Below are 20,626 nucleotides of genomic sequence, written 5' to 3'. Positions count from 1 at the left end.
TGTGTGCATTGCACTCGCGCGTTAGAAACCTGAGTGGACAATTAAATTGAATCCAGGATCGACCAAACTTGGGTCGACCAAAACAAAACGTTGGTCGACCAACAAATGGTAGACCATAGTTGTTGGTCGACCATAAAAGGTCTACCATTTTTTGGTCGACCAATGTGTACCATTTGGTCGACCATTTTGTTTTGTTTTGGGTCGACCAATACAATTGGTCAACTAATTGTTTGTAATTTCTGTTTTCTTGTCTTTTTTTAGTTTCTTCGTGAATTACTAATTTGCAGTTATTATTATTATAAATGTTGTTTTATGGTATGTAATTTTTTATTATTAATGTTATAAATATTGTTTTGTGGTAAATTAATTTTATATACTTCGTTATAAATTTTTTAATTTTATTAATATTTATTTTTTTACAAATTAATTATTAAAAAATAATCGTTATAAACTTTCTAGTTTTATATTTCAATAAAAATATAATATTTAATAATAGATGAAAGTAATTAAAGTGGTGAAATGATTTTATTTAAATGAAAATAAAATATTAATTAAAGTGACAGTGGGATCCATAAATATTTGGTTGGTGTGATATTTGATTGTGAAATATGAGATATTTGAGTAGAGAAATATTTGATTGATGAAGTGGATTATATGGTCCACAAATATTTGAAGGAAATATATTTCTTATTGTGGATGTCCTAATAAAGATGATTATGATGATTCTAATTCCTAATAAATAATTAAATGATTGATTATTTAATTACTTTTACATGTGGGACAAAGGAAATATATGTTTGATCATGTATATATATGAGTATGTTTGTTATGAGACAGTCTCACGGATCTATATTCGTGAAATGAGTTGAACTTATCTATATTTATAGTAAAAATTATTATTTTTTACATAAAAATAATATTTTTTTCATGTGTGATATCTGTTACATAAATGTGGGAGTGTTTCATATGAGATTTATAAAGCCCAGATCTCATTCTTGATAATTATCTTTTATTTTTATGTTATATAGGTTACACTTACATTAAAACAAGTTAGCTATCATTTTCAATTTTTTAAAAAAACAGAAAATATAAAGTTCTTTTAAAAAAATGATTTTCAAATAGAATGAAATCGAGATATTTTTTTATAATGCAATTTATTGTTTGTAAGAGAATGAAGCCGTCGATTAAAATGTGTATATCTAATTTTCCAAATTCCATCTTATTTTTTCCCCAAATACAAACACTTTAATGTTCAACCAATTTGGAATGGGTTTCGACGTGTAAAATAGTATTTGCATTTTTATTGCTTGCCAGAAAAAAGGTCAAATATTATTTTATTTTCAAAAAATAAATAAATTGTATTTGACTTTTATACACACACACACGTACCGTATTATTATTATTATTATTTATGTTGTATTAGATAAGTTGGGTAAGATTTGGAAATCAATCAATTTAAAAAGATTTGGAATTAATAAACACTTTAATATCCATTAATTGTTACTAATAAAAGTGTTTTTTTTTTTCTCGCAATCATTCTATCGAATTGAGAAATAGAGATATTTAATTTAATTAACAATAATAATCAACGAAAATAAGTGTCAATTGCGTTAAACGTATACGGGACGATGCCGCCTCGCCTGTAACTTCAATAAGGAAAGAAATTGTTGTATTAGAAACAAGCCATTGATTGAAAAAAACAAACCTGAGAAGCTTCGGAAGAAACTCGCCAAGCAATGGAGACCATATTTTGGTCAAGTATTCCGCAATTTTCCAAGTATTTGACTTGTATTATTAAATGTTTACACCAAACACGTTAGGATGTTTGATACTATAGAATTGTGGGAATTATTATTATATCAAAATCATAAAATTGAAATAGAGATGATTAGAAAAAATGTACCAACGAGAGATTTGAAATTAAAAAAAAAACTGATAATTATACAAACAAATTAAACATATTTGAATCAGTGTTGATATCCAGGTCAACCAAATCTTTCTACCCAAATACAGTACACAGAAAAATCAACAAACTGTACCGCTCGGAATTTACAAGATTTGAAGTGGCATTTGCAAGAAAGGCTTGTGTTTGACGTTATTCTTGGCAATTGGAATTTGGATTTTAGATTTTGAATTTGTAGCCTTGAGTGCTATATTCTAGGAACACTCGTTTGGAGTTCTGTGGACAATGAAGATTTGAAGTGGACTCATTTTTCCCCAAGCTATACATACAAATGCTATAAACGAGGTGCACTTGATTCGTATTCAAAATTATCGAAGTTTGAGTAAAGCTTGGACATACTTTCAAATCAGCTCGGTGCAAATGACAGTTTGTCATATGCAAAAATTACACTCCTACTATAACAGAAAAACGCACTTTCCGTTATATAAAAGCAGTCTTCCTCCAGGAAATCAATACCATTCTCTTTGAACTTAAAATTCTCGTACAACGTCATACAATGCCAAACAAGGCAAGATGCCAAAAGGCAAAGGAAACCCAAAAGGCAAAGGAAACAGGATCAGAAGTAAATGTTTCCTCTTAACTTGCAGAATAATAATAGACGCAGAAACTTCTATCAAGCTACGTAAAGAGAGGGTATATGGCAAAATACAAGTATTTACAGAGTTTACATACCATCATAGCTAGCCCAAGTAAGAGAAAGAACTTACAAATTTCCATCTAAATATTGTCTTTACGCTTCTTCGGCCGCCAGAACTTCCTCAGACTCTGCTTCAGCTGCTGATATAAGGGAAGCTGATTGAATTTTTCCAGCATACTCGAGGCGCATCAATATCACTCCTCTGGAAAAGAAACGAAGGCAGCAGAAAAGGAGGTGAAAAAAGTCAGAAAATGAGAGCTAAATGATCGATGCCACCTCCAGCATTCCAAGTGGTATGAATTATTCTCATCCTAAACCCTGTGACAATACAAAATTGTACTCGATTGTGCAAGGAGAAATCAGGTAAATAATTTCACAGATATTTCTGTGACATCATCTTCATATTACTAAAACAGTGTGCCCAGGTTCTATTATTCAGGAAAAGAAGGCATGGGTGGAGCGCTCTCAGATTTCTCTAACCATTGTACAAAGGAACAAGAGTCAGGAATTTGGTTTATGCGGTTATTTGGTGAGAACATTTCATTTTTCAATCTAGAATCCAGATTTTGAACTTTCATCTCAAAGTAGAGTGATGTAATTTTTACACGTGCACTTTAAAAAAAGGCTGCATTTATATTCACGAGACCTAGATCAGGTCTATCTTGCTTTAAACCAGGTTGGGTTTTTACAAGAGCATTTCAAATGAGCGGGGATCAATTCTAACATGTAGCTTGGCGTGTCCGGCGGCTCTGGCCGATCCCCTTCACACCATCAAGTGAACACAGCACAATGATACTAAATTACATTTACTAGCCAATGGACAACTTCTTTGGTTATTGGCACCCAACAAGACGAGCTATAGAATCTGGCTTCAACCTACTCAAACATACAGATGTAAACATGCATAATTCCAAAAGCAGACAAAAAAACATGATCATTTTTACATGAGAATCACTAAGAGGTGTCCTAAACAATAGAAAATTAGGAAAAAGAACTCGTAATACCTTGCATATCGAGACTGAATGGAGACATCCCTAACCTTGATTCTGTTCACAATTCCACTGTGGCTGACCAACACAACTTGTTCATCACTTTCTCCATCATCTGCTCAGAATTCATTCATGTTACTTACATATTCCATTATTGACTAGAATAATATACCAAGTTGAAGAACACATTACCTCCTACAGAGAACCCAACTACAAAAACCGCAGCCAGACGATCTTCAGATGAAAACTGCGCCATTACAGCACACAGTGAGCATGTAGCACATAATTTAACTAATCTTTATAGTATGGACAGTATACTATTGTTGCTTAAGTTAATTGTTCTCTCCCCCAAAAGAGGAAACAAGTCCAATAATCTTCTTTATTCATCCCCCGATGAGAAGGAGACCCACCTTGTAACCCTTCAGACCAACTCTATTCAATGGTGACATCCGAAAGCTACTAAGAGGAACTCTCTTGCCTAAGCCATTTTCAGAAATGAACAGCAGCCACGGACCACTTAAGCTCCTCCCACTGACCAAACAAAAAGAAACAGATGGAAAATTTCAATTAGCAAAAGAAAAGATAAATCTTCAATTATTATATAAAAAAAAAAATGAAGCAACAAGTGAAAGTATAATCTCATACTGAAGACAAACAGAAACAATATCATTAGGTATACAGCAAGTTAAAATATGGATGAGAATTTATGGAATGGAAGCATTGAACCTTGGGCATTAACCACTATCAGAAAAAATCCAATGACACTTCAATGAAGCTTAATGAAAGCTTTAGTGTATAAATCACATTCTCCAAGTGGAAAAGGTACACATTAATCGACAGAACCATGTCACCAATTTAATTGTCAATCTACTGTAATAAACCAATGATTATATGAGTGTTCTGTATGGGAAGTTTATTAAAAATAGTTCGATTTTGTTCCCTTGAGTTTAAAATCAACCCTAGAATAGCATTAGGATAACGTACAAAGAAATGTTCGAATGCAGACAAAACAAGTAATATTGAGCAGCATAGATAGATATAGTGTACCAGAGCAGCTGCACTTCATGTTATTACTGTATAAATCATACATGACAACAAAAATGGATAGCGCTAACTATAATAATACATGCTTTCAACAAAGTTGTCATTTGAGAAATTACTGTGTCCGCTGCATTTCCCAGTTTTCCAACTTTTTGCTCAGAGATGCTGAAATCAGGTCCATGCTTGCCATTTTATCCCCTTGTTTGAGTCTCATGGCAACTGCACCTCTTGTGTTCCTTCCAAGCGCTCTAACCTAAAAAAACAAACCATGCCAACATTGGAAACAGATTAAGACAGATCAAATAATTTAATGTAAGGCTGGACGCATAATCAGCTGTCACAAATGAAATTAAATTATATAACTAGAGCTAACAAATGGTATTGACTGCAAAAACAGGAATGTGTTTACAAATCCAGTTCCAATAATTATCCCCATATGGCATTAGGCCAATAGTTTAGATACGTATTATTATAAACTTACATTCTCACAAGCACTCAAAATCACCATTCCATTTTGAGAGGCCATGGCTACAAAATCATTATTTGTACAACGCCTCACCCATTTCAATTCATCACCAGGAACCTGAAATTTCCAAGTTAGGTCTCAGATTTAAAAATATAAAAAAAATTCAAACAAGAAGGACATGGGCAAACCAGTTGAATTGCTATGATTCCAGTTGATCTTATCGATGAGAAGTAATTCAAAGAAACTTTCTTGATGTATCCGTTCACGGTTAGCATCATAAGATACTGATCTCCGTCAAATTCACTCACAGGAATGATGGAAGTTATTCTCTCGCCATCAGATAAGGACAAGATCTGGATTCAGAGCAAAATATTAACCACAAAAAATATAGTATAATTTAAAAAGACAAACTAAAAGATCAAGTAGAGCAAGACAATACCTGGACAAGTGGTGTGCCAGCACCAGCTCTGTTGCATTCAGGAATTCTATAGGCACGAGCTGAGTAAACTGTTCCTTTATCACTGTGGAAATTTTAAGCATGGGCTAAGTAATGTTAGACTTATCATAACACAACCAAGTTACACCTCTGGAATAAAAATAAAACTCACAGACGGACAAATACATAAACTGGCACTGATGTTATAGTGAAAGCACAGTGAAAGCTGAAGATTAGAACAGATAAGGTAGTGGCAGTGTTTATCAATAAAAAACAAATCACAAGAGATAAAGTTGTCTTTTTTATATATGATACTATTCTAACAGAGAATTATGAAGAATACTCTATAATCCACGTTTGCCTAACAGAAAACAACAAATATATAGCCCTGGCCGCGGAGTTTTTTCCCAATCAAACTTTATCGCTTCCACAATCTAAATTGTAAAGTGCTATATCTACGTACCAGACCTGCAATCAAGGGATTAGGGATCTCATTTTCTAAAATTTTTTTTTTATACGAAACTATTTTTCATTAAAATAAGCAGTCGGATTAAATGGATAGTAATCCTAAGAACTATATTAGAAATAGATTAAAATAAAATCTTTAAACCTAACTCAACAACATACAAACTTCCAATCCCTAATGACATCCGCAAGTAAATGTTTAAACTCCGGTAACATTGTTGTCCAAGTCGCGACCCTAAATTTGATCTTTGCTCATACTTCGTCCAAAGACTCTCCCGAATCCGCAAACAATCTACTGTTCTTTTCTAACCACAGAGACCAAAAGATGGCGTGCACAGTCAAAAACCAGAATCTGTTGTTTCTTTTTCCGTCTGTCAGAGTCATCTCCATGATAAATAATTCCCGAGCCTTTCTTGGAAAGATCCAATCTAAACGCAGTCATTTTCTAAAATTATAAATTCTACACATTTTCCTTTTTTCCAGATAAGGTTGAAGATTTTAGCTTTAAGTTATCATCATTTTGTGGATGAACCAAGCAACGAAGATTATTCATTTTCTTCAATCTTCTTTTACATCATATTAGGTTCACTTCTGTCGATATTGATTTTGATCACTTTACGACAGAATTAAGATTGAAAGGGAGCCATAACTAACTCTTATAATATCATTAATAAAATATTGTTTCTTATAAAAAAACTTGTAGCCGAAGAATATCATGTAGATAACCTAGCTAAGATCCACGCGTATACCAGTTTGAAAGGGTATGCAAAAGAAAAATATGAAACGTTTTATCCTCCTAAGTCTATATGGTTGTACTTGCAGACCATTAAATCTTGATTGGCTAAAACCGCATATAGATTGTGCTGCTATTTCAGAGTTGCCATCCTTCACATTACAGCTGCTATTTCAGAGTTGCCATCCTTCACATTTGCATCTATGTAATCAGAGATTGTGGTAAAGAAACTGTACAGTTTCCAAATTGATTCCAGATTTTAAAAAATTATGGTGAATTTCCAACACAAAACAAGTTCTAGATGGTGAATTTCCAACACAAAACAAGTTTCAGAGGTTAAAATCTGATATCAAACAAGTTAAGTTTAACAGAAAGAAAATAATAAACAAATTTTTACTCATAAAAACAAAACTAATAGAGAGAAACTAGATGCAAATACCTGAAGTACAAAACGTGATCATGGGTACGACAAACAATGAAATCAGACATTGTGTCATTTACTCTCAGTTTTCCGACTGATTTACCAATAGTCCCACGGTTTTGGAGATTAAAAGTATCAGGCCTCATTCTTTTTAGATAGCCTTTCTCGCTGAGGGCCTGTAAGTGGAACCAGGAACCTTTGGAAGCACAGACAAAATGAACATTTTTTATTATGAAAAAAAACAAAGCAGGCAAAGTACCAATAGCATTTCTTCATTTGGGATGACATCAATATCTTCAACTTGGCCACTGTAACTGTCCTCCAGCATCGATCGCCGTGGAGTAGAAAATTTATTCTTTATTTCAATCGCTTCTTCTTCTATCAACTATGCAAGAAACACGAATAACTTGATAAAATGGAAATTCACTGACTTTAAAGTTGACGACAAGAATGACACAAATGTCAGCACTCAAAAAAATGCATACATGGATTAAACAATTAAGACAACTACAATAAAATAAAGACACAGAAAAAAGCATAATCTTTAGCATCCCGAGGAAAGCAGTTTCACTGGACATTTATCAGGTCAAATTAACAACAAAGATCATCAAGAAGATGGATAAAAATTGTTAAGCAGTGAACTTCCACACTCCAATATACAATAAGCTGGATGCAACATTAAAAAGAAGAAAAGGATGGAAAATAAAATCGTAAGAACCTGACCCTATCAATAATAGCTTTTAATTACAATAAACGGACTAGTAATCAACTCACGACAAAATACTAAATAAGACCCCAACCCTATCAAATAATACACAGCTCAATCTCTCAATAAATCTGAGATTGAGACATTCTGAAAGTCTACATTAGATTCAATCCAATTAAATATTTTGATCTTGATATTTTCCTTGCACTCTTCCCTCGTAGCTTCAACGTTGTCAAAAATTCTTCTATTTCTCTCAGTCCACACAGACCAACATTCATGAACCGCCACTTTCCAAAAAAATTTGCCTCTTGCTAAGAAATTGTCCAAGATCTGTATCGAACAAATCTTGCATTGATTTCAGCACCACCCAAACCAATCTCAGTTCTTCTAAAGGTTTCGCCCACGACCCACTTGTGAGTGTACAATGAATCAACCAACATAAGCATGAGTGCATGACCATGGAATTGGAGCTTGCAAGGATACAATTTCACTTCAATAAAAGAAACAAGAAACTCTATGAGAAAACAACCTTAAGTATTTGTCTTTTACTTGAGAGAAGTTCATGTAGCTTGGCGATTTGTTCAGTCAAAGACTCCCCCTCGTCAACAAACTTATTTTTCTGCATAAACCATAGAGAAAGTAGTCAATATTAGAAGAATACCATACAAACACGAGGAAAATAAAGGAATCACAAGATACTGAAGCACCTCAAGAAATGTAAGCCTTCGAAGGCTTATATCTAAAATTGCTTCTGCTTGCTTGTCAGTCAAGCTGAACACTGCAACAAAATAAACTTTTTTGTTAACTATAAAGCAACAGATATTTCAGCCATAACAAATTTTCTAACATCCAGTAGAATTAAATAGTCCTTCATATGTTATCCAATCAGTTTAAAACTTTTAAGTACATAAACACGTACAAAGAGCAAATGAAATTATGAAAATACAGAAAACATGAACCATGCAATCCAAAACCCAAACCGACCACTTTGCACATTCTTCCCAAGTTTATTTTCAGACAGCCAATAGCTAGCTTGTGTCAGATTCAGACCTTCTTAGTGATAAGAGGCTGATATGGTGCTTTAACGCATCTAGCTGACCACAAGTCAAAATATGTTTCAGTAATTACGCAAAAGTATTTCCCAAGTTTACAAGTTAGAAGAGAACAATTTTCTTTATTTTTTGGATTTTTTTGGAAAAATACATTGATGATATTACCAGGTTAGGTACAGACAGTTACAGCCGCTCACCAGATTGGCAAAAAATGAACAAGGGGAATAAGGTCTGTCTCCCAAAAGATAAAAACAAATTATGTCAATTCAAATACATCTGGTCCATAGTCATCGATGCCAATTCTATCCAACCAGGTATTAATATAAATATAACCAGATATAATGTCATTGCTAGAGCACAGCAAGCTACGTTCCCTGAATCCCCAATGGCCAAAAAATTAGTAGTTGAATGCCTTTCCCATAAATATGCACCAGCTGAACTGTACCAAAATTAATAAGGTTTTGGACATCAAACAAATGATTTGATTGCATAAGAAGCAAATAAGCCAACAAGTCCGCTTCCACCCATGGAGGTTTAAAGTTTCTATCCTTGAAAAACTGAATTGGCCCCTATAGCATTACAATTTTGACATACTTCACAAGTCATGCTTCTTCAACCACATACTCCCAATGCAGAAGAGATTTGAGAAATCCAGTTTTAGAAAATTCATAAGTTAATTTTCACATGCTCCCTGTCCATAGTTCGACCCAACTCCGAAAAGTCAACTCCTCACAGCTCAATCCACAAAAATATTTCACATATAATTGTATCTCCAAAAAGTGGAGCCCACTCTTATGCCACCTATTTCTATCAAGTACTATGCGAGAAAAGAGAATTTTCACAGATCCTATTAGTTCAGCTGGCTGTCTAGGACTAGGAAGAGGTATCTCCTAACAATAGGGTCCCTCGAGTTATTCTTTAAGCCCCACAGATGAAGTGAAACAAAAGATTAACCAACAAAAACAACTCCTATTTGGGATCTCCGATCCTTTTCCAACCAAAGGCATGCCTCCTCTTTGACTGTGCTAACTATCAGAAAATAATTTACTCATACTCTTGTCCTTCATTCTTTTTTATAGCAAGAAAACTTTTCTGCTACCATCAATAGAGGCTTCAACAAGCAGGTTTCCAGGTCCACATCTTTCCAACATCGCTGAGATTTCCAGGCACTTTAATACTTATAAAAATACAGTTTTACCTTCAAAATTTGAGTCGTCATAAACAAACAAAACACATGCGAAATGTCTTCCAAATAATATTAAAAATGAAGTGGGCATCTAGCACCAAGGTATTAAACATGACTCAGCGCTCGTGAAATCATTCTATCAATGAAAAAGTTGAAACATATAGAATCGGGAACAAAATTACTTCTTTATTGTTGGAACACAAAGAACCTACAAAATAATTTTTGTTTACAAAGCAACAAGTTAAGAGACTAAAGCGACTTGCCTTTTTGTAAATGATTAGATGCTAATACGTGGGTTGGTGCACTTCTGATTATGTCGATGACTTTGTCCAGATTATCAAGTCCTGTAATGATACCCTTTGTTCACATACCAAACAGAAACGCATATCAGCAACAAAAATGACAAGTCCTGTTATGATAACCTTTGTTCAAACACCAAACAGAAATGCATATCAACAAAAGAAATAACGAGAATTGTGTGGTAATGATAAATATCAGAAGACAATTGACCTTTTTCTTTCATTACTAAAGAATCAGGTGGCAACATAAATCTCTCAAGACATGATAATTCAAGGAGTCATTGGCTCGATCATACTCACTTTTGCACAATTCATAAAATGGATCTGGTTGTTACTTAAAATATAATTGAACTCTGAATTTGTAAGCTCATACCTCAACAATATGATAACGATCCTGTGCTTGTGAGAGTTTAAATTTAGCACGCCTTTCAACCACAGAACATCTAAAATCCAAAAATGCCTGTAAGAATAAAAACATTTATACAAAAATATTTTCAGACACATCAACAGATCCACTTTAAGGGAGGAAGTGAGAGAAAATGTGCATGTGGGAAACGGCATTGTATGCCAAGTATAAGAGATAACACAAATTCAGAACCATCAGAGCTCGAGATTATGAATAGCAATTGATAGGAAAACATGAACTGACACTCGAATCCACACATCTGAATTCCTAAACTTTTGTGCTACATAAGCATTTCAGTGCTTCTTTCCAAGTAATAAAGGACAAAAACACTTAAACCATGGAAAGGAAAAAATGTGATCAAATGCACAAAGATATCAATGGCAACAAGTCAAAAGAAATAAATATGCATGCAGAGGACAGTCTGAATCTGTTCATACCTAGAAAAGTCAATGCATTCCTCAATCAATCCCCATAAAGAAAGAAAAGAGAGGGAGAGATAGTGGATTAACCATGTAGATTTATTACAACTACCATAGGCGATGACTAAACCCTTATTCTCGAGTTAGTTTTCAACAAATTTTCCTTTACTAGATAATTCTTTCCACTCACTGGATACTGATCTTGCGTTCTAATTTAATGCTTTGATTTTTTTTTGGTAGTGTGTTTGCTTCTGATCAACAAAGCATAATCTTGTCCTCTACTTGGCACAGCCTAATTTCCTTCTTGTGCAAAGCTTCCAAATAATAGTTTTTGAATTATTCTTAAATACACTCCTGTACTTTTATTGATGTAAATATTAAGGGTGGTTTCAATCCATGGTTCTCATTCATATCATACCACATCGGCACATCATTGAGTCAAATACTGAATAGGCCCCAAAAGGCCAAGATGCTCCATACTTTTGAACAAATTCTGATTTCAACAGGTAAAAAACTGTACAATAGTGAAAAGGCGCATTAAAGTGCATTCCTTTGTCCGCAATCGTATAAATCATATATCTAAAGATACTTTACCTTAGTAAACTGCTATGCGTAAAATCCACCATTTTCTCAATAAACTGACACACAAAATCTTGATCCTTGTCTGATTATTTATACGTTATTTATAGCTTAATATTGATGAGCGGTAAAAAATGATCATGCATAAAAAATTTCAATCAATAAATCAAAGTCCTTAAATTTCTGATGATAGCACGTAAGTTGCACTTTTTGAATTCACCATCCAAGATACCGGATCAATATGTTTTTAATATATAGGGTTCATGATAAGAACTCAGTTTTTCGATATCAGTCAATATCTGAATTAATACAGAAAAATAAATGAACACCTGATAAACATCCACAACCGTATCAAAGTAAATAGAAATGAGTGTTTTTAACCTGAAGTATTTCCTTTAAACCCATCTGTTTTGGTTGACCATTGAGAATTCTGAGATGAAGAAATTGCCAAGGGTAAATACAGAAGAAACATATTTTACATTAAGTGTAGGGCAATCTAATAGAATAGGAGTAATGGATCATAAAGGAGGAAAAATCTACGTGTACCATTTTGCATTCCAACAATAGACATTTGAAGAAAAATAGAAAATGAATGTGAAAAATATTAAACAATGACATAAAATAACATCAATAGGCATATTCCTTGCGGGATTTCAACAAATAAACCAAGAATGTCATCACCATTGCGAGGAATGACTCGATCTCTTTCTGAAAAATATATAGTTCTAACAAATGATCGGAAGACGCTATTAGTAACATGTAATTGCCTTGACAACATCCCTTTTTAAAAGGAAAACTTTGTGCAGTTTCTGTTCTAAAATGAAGGTTTCTTTGCCTCAACCTATTTTTCTGCTTCAAAAGTAAAAAGAAAGGAAAAATATTCATCCCATTATTTCTTAAATTCATCAAATCAAATCATTCCCACCTAACATTATAACATTTTGTCATACAACTTGATTTACCAATTGCCTCTCCACTTTTTTTTTTAATAAGAAACGATAATTTATTAGAAGATTAAAATTTAATAGTTACAAAAAACGGACAAGAGATCCGCAAGGGGAAAAAAGAAGGTAAAATCACTAATCATATCAACAACAAATATAACTTTACTCCCTAACTAAATTTGAAATCTAGAGATTCTTAATCTCTGAATGTTTTCCAATCCAGCCAGATGTCCGAAACTTAATTTTTTCCCTAACATTCTTCAGTTGACTATTTTATATTGTAAAATCCTTCTATTTTGCTCCATCCAGATTGACCAACAAATATAATGACCTGTCGGTGCCTCTCCACTTTATCATTTCACATATCAAATCAACTATTCTAAGTATAATCGAGATATATAAAAAAAATCATCTTAACTATTTTGCTTTTCAAATGAAAAGTAACAAACACCTCAAATATATACCTATAAGACTTCAAATCTCCATTCATCAATCAATAATACTATATAAATGCCATCATGGCCTCGTGGATAATATGAAGTATCTCATTGGGTTCTCTACATCTGGATTCAATTTCCTATAACTCTGAACATGAAAAGGAATATGTTTATGAAATGAGACCTAAAAAGGTGTCAAGCCAGAAGAAAATACAGTATCCAATTTGTGACAGGGCTCACTAGGTAGTTGACGCATCGTCACCCAAAAACTTATATTTTTTAAAATACAAGTTGAACTTTAGAAGTAGCTTTCTTATGTTAACAGTTATCTTCGGTTGTCAAAAAACAGCAAAATGCATGACCTAAGGCCATGTCAGACGCGAGATATTGTCATTTATGATTACCGATAATGAAAATTAAATATTGCAAGACATAAATCCTCAGCGACCACCATAAAACCTAAGGAGGGCGAGTCAAGAAAGAAACTGAAACTATTTCTGAAGAATGAATAACAATGACATAGTAAAAAATAACAGGTCCCAATGACAGTAGGCAAGATCCTTACACAATATCTTTGACCTTTGTGACAAAAACATAAATCACATGAGGTAGGTTGCCAATGTAAACTGACTACAGCTAGCAAATAAAACACCAATCAGTATCAATTAACTAAGGGAATAGTGCACAGGAGCATTCAACATCTCTCTTTTTTTGTAAACGCCTAAAGAGATACAGATAAGTTTGCATTGCTATAAATGATGTATCTAGAGCAAAAAGATATACAAAACACTTACCCCACCATGTTGCAGTTAAATGTAGATTGAAGAGCTGTTTGACGATAAAGACTATTCAAAACAATGGATGGATCTGATCCCCTCTTAATCTGGAAATTTGGAAATTTGGGAGGCAAAGCAAAAACAATTCAAGGCAGTACAGAGATAAACTCCAAAATCCTCAAATATCAAAATGATTATACAGTAAAACTGAAAATTGATAATGCAGATACCAGTGTCTTCGACAGATGAAAAATAAACACAAGTTCATAAACAAAACAAGAACTACCTCAATGACTATGCGCATTCCAGATCGATCACTTTCATCGCGTATGTCACTTATTCCTTCCAAAACCTAACAAAAACTCAAAACTTCAACATAAATTAATAGCAATATATTTTGAATGAAAGTAAGAAGCTAAAGGATGAACAAAAAAGAAACACTTCAGTGATCCAGCCTGAAGTACCAGACAGCAATGCACCAAAACAACCAGTTTTGATTCCAGTAGTCCTAGCACTGAGTGGGAGAAAGGGCAAAAACTCAAAAGCAAGGAAAGGTGTGTATAAGTACAGTAATATGTTGCTTTGTTTGGAAGGAACGCCCTTTGTTACTTACAATTCAAACTTAGGATACTTTAATATTTAAATGCATCTCTCTTCGGGAAGGTAAGCATAACACTGGACCCAACAAACCCAACATAAACATACATTCGACCAGCTTACACTAATGTCCATCCCCAGTTACAAGTAAAAGTTATCATGAAACCTGGAGTATCACTATTTGTCAGATTCTAAAAGAAAACCAAAGAGCATTAAGGGCATAGCGTAGCATGCTTATATTTCTATATACCACCACCCTGACAAACTAATACAAATATTCTTAAGTCTGACTGGGAAGAAACATAATGGCAACATATAGGTAAAGCTATATAACATTCGAATAGGTGATATTCAGCTCATGGAAACTGATAAACAGAAGCATCAATGAAAAGCAAATAGAAGCATCGACCAGGATATGCCCAGATATTTCAAATCTGAAGCCAATAAGGCATCAGCCAAAGATAATAATTAAGAGCAATCATTAAAGGTCCAAGTAAATCCAATATGATGATGACCTACATTAAACTGAAACATCAACAGAGTACAAGCCATTTCCACCGAACACCATCAATGGGATAATTATAATATAACTCATATTACATGCATTTATTTACACACAGATAATTACATATAATCATGTCTGTACAGTGTACATGTTCAGGAAAGATGAGGCAATCCAATAAGGCTGGAAATAACAAAAGGCATAACTTAAAATCTTTGGAAAAGAGAACCAATCATAGTAATTACAAACCTTATTCTCCACAAGTTCCGCAATTTTCTCAACAAGAGACGCTTTGTTAGTCTGATACGGAACCTGTTTCCAACATGAAACCATTTCAAGATTGACAGTGTCATTCGACTGAAATTCCAATTAAAATTGGGAAAAAAAAATAAAAGTATTATATAATTAATATTAAACTGTCAAAGAAACCTCTTTTATTATAATTGCTGAACGTTTGGTTTTGGAATCAATTAATTCAACATCAGTCTTCCCTCTGATTACGACACGACCTCGTCCAGTTCGGTATGCTTCTAAAATGCTTGACAAAATAAATAAGATATAAGAAAAAACAAATCGTGTAGCAAATCGACAACCATAAATTAAGGACTAAAAGGAAATGCTGTATTGAGGAATGAATTTACGCAATGGGTTAATAAAAAGCATCTACTCGTCCGAATCACAGTAAACTGAGAACAAAAACCACCGATGTTGTCATCTGCATGAAAAGCAATTTCAATCTCCACTAGAGGTTCCAAATAAACAAAGCTATGAGTTTTCATGCAAATGGTGAAGAGAAATAAGCGATGCATTTTCCCCGCCTATAACACTTAGGAAACTCATCAAACAACAATAAATGGGACACAGTGCCATCCAACCACAAAATTTCTAACAATGATAGGAGTGGATCTGCTGTCCGTCAACTTCAGAAATAGAGATCATCTACAACTATTACACCCCAGTTAGTAACAGCTCCAAATATATCAACATGTGTCCATGGATAATATCTAACTTCACCATGCACATGAACTAATTGTAGACATGTGAATGCATGCAAGACAAAAGAAACATTCATAACACTAAAATACAAAATAACATCATCTTATCCTAGGGACGCCACATCAGGCTAAGTTCATCTTCTTTTCATATTCCGTCACAGTTTTATTTTTAATAATGTAAGAAGAAAGTTTCTAAGATGGACGATAGCACGGTTTATGTGTTTCCCAAAGGGCACACGTTATATATAAACAACACTCTTGAAACTAAAATCTTGTTTCGCACTCAGTTTCATTGAAGAGAGAAGGGTATAATAACTTACCCTAGATTTCCCATTATTATTCCTCCAGTTGGGAAATCAGGTCCCGGCATGTGCTCTAGCAATTCTTGCAACTGTTATGCCAGTATGCCACAAAAGCATGAGATACAAAAGAAGAGTCAAGAATCAAGACCAATTTTCTAAATAATGTTTAACAGTCAGCTGATAAGATTCATAACCATATAAAGATACTGAAAAAACTGATAGAATAAACAATAGTATGCTATGATAATGCTGTAGAAACCTTGCATCAATGAAACATCTTTATGTATGTGAAACATACTGAGTACTGAGTAGTACTGAAACCGTGTTCTTTTCCCTCATTTTCTTTTAATTCTATGCTGCTATGGAAGGCACAGGATAATGTGACTTATGCACTACAGTACAAATAAACACTGCATTAACAACTTTAATTTCATAATCAGATTGCCCCTATAGAAAGAAAAGTACTATATGGTTTTTCATTTTCATAAATTTTTGGGAGGGTTGTGGTCAAAGCATACGTGAGAAGATTACACCAGACAGGACGGAATGATTCAACAATTTTGCAGGGCAAAGATATTAACCTTTTCAGACTATGAGGAGAAAATCTCCAGACTAGATGTTGATAGTCATTACACAACTCAAAAAATAACGTAGGAACCAAATAAATGGAATAGAAAGGGCCACAATAGAAGTTCAGAAATTAATTTAAAGTTTCTATTTAAAAAATATTAAAAGGAAATCTAAAGATATGGATTTTGACATTAAATGTTACCGTTGCTTCAGGATTATGAATCAAGACAGATAGTGCATCTACAAGCTCCTCGAGATTATGTGGTGGGATATTTGTCGCCATTCCTACCTGAAAGCAAACTTACATAAGATGTGATACATTGATGATGAAATAAGAAAATCCAAATCGACCATCCAGAACATTAGAAGTAATAAAAAAGGCAATAAAACATATAAGAGGTTAAAATCATACCGCAATCCCAGAAGCACCATTCAGCAACAAATGGGGTATGCGTGCAGGAAGCAAAGATGGTTCTTTTTGAGAGTTGTCAAAATTTGGAACAAAATCAACCTACATCATATGAAAAATGTTGTTCGAGATTGCAATAACTAAAATGCAATTCAAAAGAAGGCACTGACAGTATCTTGTTCCAGGTCCACCAAAAGCATAGCCTCCGTAAGGGCCTGAGGAAAGAACCATGAAACATGAATGCCCATCAAATACAAAAAAAATGCTTAAGACATCAGTAGCAAACAAGAAAAAGAATTAATTTCAAAGAGGGTCCCACTCAGAGTGTATGCCAAAAGGTAAGATGATAAAAATTTTGCACATGAATAACCAGGTTACAGAAGCTTAAAGCCCAGGGGAAACCATATATTCAGCAAGTTTACCTTTCACTGGTAATAAACTACATTAATGACATATTGAGATGAGGCAGTAATCAATGATTGGCAACACTCCTCAAGACCAAGTCTTGCAAGGCATCAATGCAAAATATAAACAAGAAAATAAACTTATACCACCGCACCTCCAATCTGCACTCAGTATAACGCATTGCAGCAGCAGGATCGGCATCAATTGATCCAAAGTTTCCATGCCCTCGTATTAGTGGGAAACGCAAGGAAAAATCCTAGAAAGTACAGATTATAAACTTCGTTTCTGCTGTAGCTACATAATCACTACAATCTAAATAAATTCAGGTGGGAATTCCCACAGCATTATAATCTCAGAACAATAAAAGTAGCATAGTTTATGTTATCGGCAAGTTCTTATAGTTTACTCTTTTGAAACAAAGACATTACCGTAAATGTTTAATTCTTGGATGGTGAGATAATCGATGAAATATCAAGATTCACGGTGACTATGTCCTTTTCGAATTAGGATTTCAACAATTTGTCAGTTGCGTTTTCAGATTACTTGATCGGATAGATATGGTACCTGAGCCATTCGGACCAATGAATCATACACGGCATTGTCTCCATGGGGATGGAACTTACCAAGAACCTGCAATTGAATCAAAAATATTAAAAGAACATTCCAATATGAAAACTATTATTTGACCATGATTAAAAAAATAAGGCACAGAAAATAATATAGGGTGAAAACTTCATATAACATGAGAAATGAACTCTTTTCAAATGTAATACAACCTCACCAACAACTCTTGCACACTTCTTGTGAGGTTTCTTCGATGAAAGACCTAATTCATGCATTGCATATCTGTTCAAATAATAATAAGAAACTTTTTAATTCCAACGAAAACTTAAGTTTCGGTATCAAGTTCATAAATTAGTATAGATCAGTTGATAAACAGTTTTTTACATGCGTAAAACAACAGCTAATAGGCATTATACACAAGAAAATCCAAAATGAGTATCAAATGGCATCACTTTAGCAATTAACAAATGCACAAGCAACACCAATATGTGTCACAGTAATTGTCAGGAAGCTTTGATAATCCAATGATAGAATTATAGAAAGTTAGTTTAAAGATGTTCTGAGTGGTAGTGGTACTCCTAGCAAGCAAGTTCCTTTTCCCTGCTCCGGCAGTTACAGTTGTTGAAATCGATATTCTTCCCCATTCTTACACAATCACTTCAACAATAATAGTTGGGTTATCTTTCTTTGTTTGTCCGTTTCTTTTTTGTCTTTTTTTACACACATCCCCATGATAGATCAACTTCCACGATAATTATATTTGCAGCACTTAAAGGAAGTTCTCTATTTACAAAAGCGTCCATAAAACGAGGCATCATGTCTTTAACAATTACTATTCTTTCAAAATTGCATTGGGTTGGAGTTAAATTGACGTCTAATTACTTCCTTTATTGATACTTGTGATTAGTACTCAAGAATGTGGTGCAAAAAATAAATTAAAAAATTAATTATCCAGCTAAGAAACCAAAATTAAAACAATTTTTGTGCTTCACAATTCACACTACTAGACTCTGTAAAGCACCAAGCTTCAAGCCAACAATAGAAAAATACATACAGTAGCATCAGCAAACCATTATTTTTAGTATAATTAGCCAACTGCAGGCTAATCAAATGCTTTATGTCGTTACGAAACCACCAATTTATCACCATCCCAACACCTACAACATGAGTTCGACATCATTGTGGCCATTTTCTTCCACATACTCATTATTTTCCGCACAATGCCGTAACATATTGCACATATATCCGGCACCAGTGTGGGAAAAATATTATCCAAACAAAATAAACGTGTAACAACGAAACTCACAATATTCTTCTGTGGACGGGTTTCAAACCATCTCTGACATCAGGCAAAGCCCGACCTAAAAGCACGGACATGGCGTAAGACATGTAAGCTTCCGTGGCCTCCTTGTGCAGCTCAGAAACGACTACTCTACCCTGGCCTCCGCCTCCATTTCCGTCTCTCTGCCTCACAGCCAATACTCCATCATTGCCCTCTTCGTCGTGCTCATCCTCCCTCCGCCTCGAAGCGGAAACTTTCACGGAAAATAACCTCCGCCGGTCCTTAGCGACAAGCTGGGTCCTATCCGCCAGGGGGTACCGGGTCGGGCCGGCAAGGAACGCTAGCTGGCGGTGAGAAGCGCGGAGCATACGAAGTCCAGTAGCGAAAGCCATGGGAAAAGAGGGTCGGGTATGGATGCAATGCGCATTCATGCCATGAAGAAGATTGAGCAGAGAACGAGGTTTTGTTGTCTGAAGTACTAAAAACAAGTATGGTAAAACCCTAAAGTTGGGCGTTTGGGTTTTGCAATTCGCAGAGAGGGTTGCCCGCCAAGCCAAAGATTATGTTCAAGCATCTGAGCTGCACGTGCATGTCGTTCAAATTGTTTCTTTTTTTACAATTTGTTTTTAATTATTGTGGACTTAAATTATTAGAGTAAACAGTCTCATCAATCTTTATCCATGTCAATCATATCGATATTCACAATAAAAAATAATATTTTTAACATAAAAATTAATATTTTTCATGGATAACCCAAATAAGATATTCGTCTCACAAAATACGACCCGTGAGACCGTCTCACACAAATTTTTGTCAAATTATTGACCTATTCCCTCTACACACCATCACAGCTTTTCAAAAACAAAAAAACAATTACCTTTGGGTGTTTCGAAAAATATACCAATAATATTTTTTATGTTTGATGTTATTTTGATGAAATGATTATTTAACGTAGACGTAGAATTACGTTATTTTCTGGGTTTTAGTACTTCAAAATTACTAGATTATTATTTTATTACACGGGTGCGGTTTTTTCCGCGCTCGC

General features: G+C 34.2%; 1 protein-coding gene across 4 annotated transcripts; it reads right to left on the bottom strand.

Annotated features, from left to right (window-relative positions):
* Positions 1–2,361: 2,361 nt before the first annotated feature.
* On the bottom strand, positions 2,362–20,150 carry LOC140962870 (DNA gyrase subunit A, chloroplastic/mitochondrial-like). Of its 4 annotated transcripts, XM_073421924.1 has the most exons (27): positions 19,606–20,149; positions 18,512–18,581; positions 18,300–18,365; positions 17,890–17,991; positions 17,501–17,545; positions 17,334–17,432; positions 17,124–17,210; positions 16,370–16,440; positions 15,484–15,592; positions 15,304–15,366; positions 14,242–14,307; positions 13,974–14,062; positions 12,180–12,228; positions 10,768–10,854; positions 10,359–10,452; positions 8,565–8,635; positions 8,387–8,476; positions 7,411–7,536; positions 7,170–7,327; positions 5,536–5,617; positions 5,285–5,449; positions 5,112–5,213; positions 4,750–4,883; positions 4,000–4,120; positions 3,782–3,836; positions 3,605–3,704; positions 2,362–2,802 (listed from the first exon to the last, which is right to left on the bottom strand). In XM_073421924.1, the coding sequence occupies exons 1-27, from the start codon at positions 20,010–20,012 to the stop codon at positions 2,694–2,696; spliced, it is 2,817 nt and encodes a 938-aa protein (XP_073278025.1). In that variant the 5' UTR covers positions 20,013–20,149; the 3' UTR covers positions 2,362–2,693. The 4 variants fall into 4 exon arrangements, with proteins under 4 accessions (XP_073278025.1, XP_073278029.1, XP_073278027.1 ...); XM_073421928.1 differs by lacking the exon at positions 18,512–18,581 and having other exon boundaries at positions 19,606–19,734; XM_073421926.1 differs by lacking the exon at positions 19,606–20,149 and having other exon boundaries at positions 18,517–18,581.
* Between the last annotated feature and the right edge of the window lie 476 nt (positions 20,151–20,626).

Source organism: Primulina huaijiensis, chromosome 17 (assembly GCF_012295235.1).
Source record: "Primulina huaijiensis isolate GDHJ02 chromosome 17, ASM1229523v2, whole genome shotgun sequence".
In the NCBI taxonomy this organism is placed as follows: Eukaryota; Viridiplantae; Streptophyta; class Magnoliopsida; order Lamiales; family Gesneriaceae; genus Primulina; species Primulina huaijiensis.
Note: the sequence above shows the minus strand (reverse complement) of the source record. Positions and strands in the feature narration are given on the sequence as shown.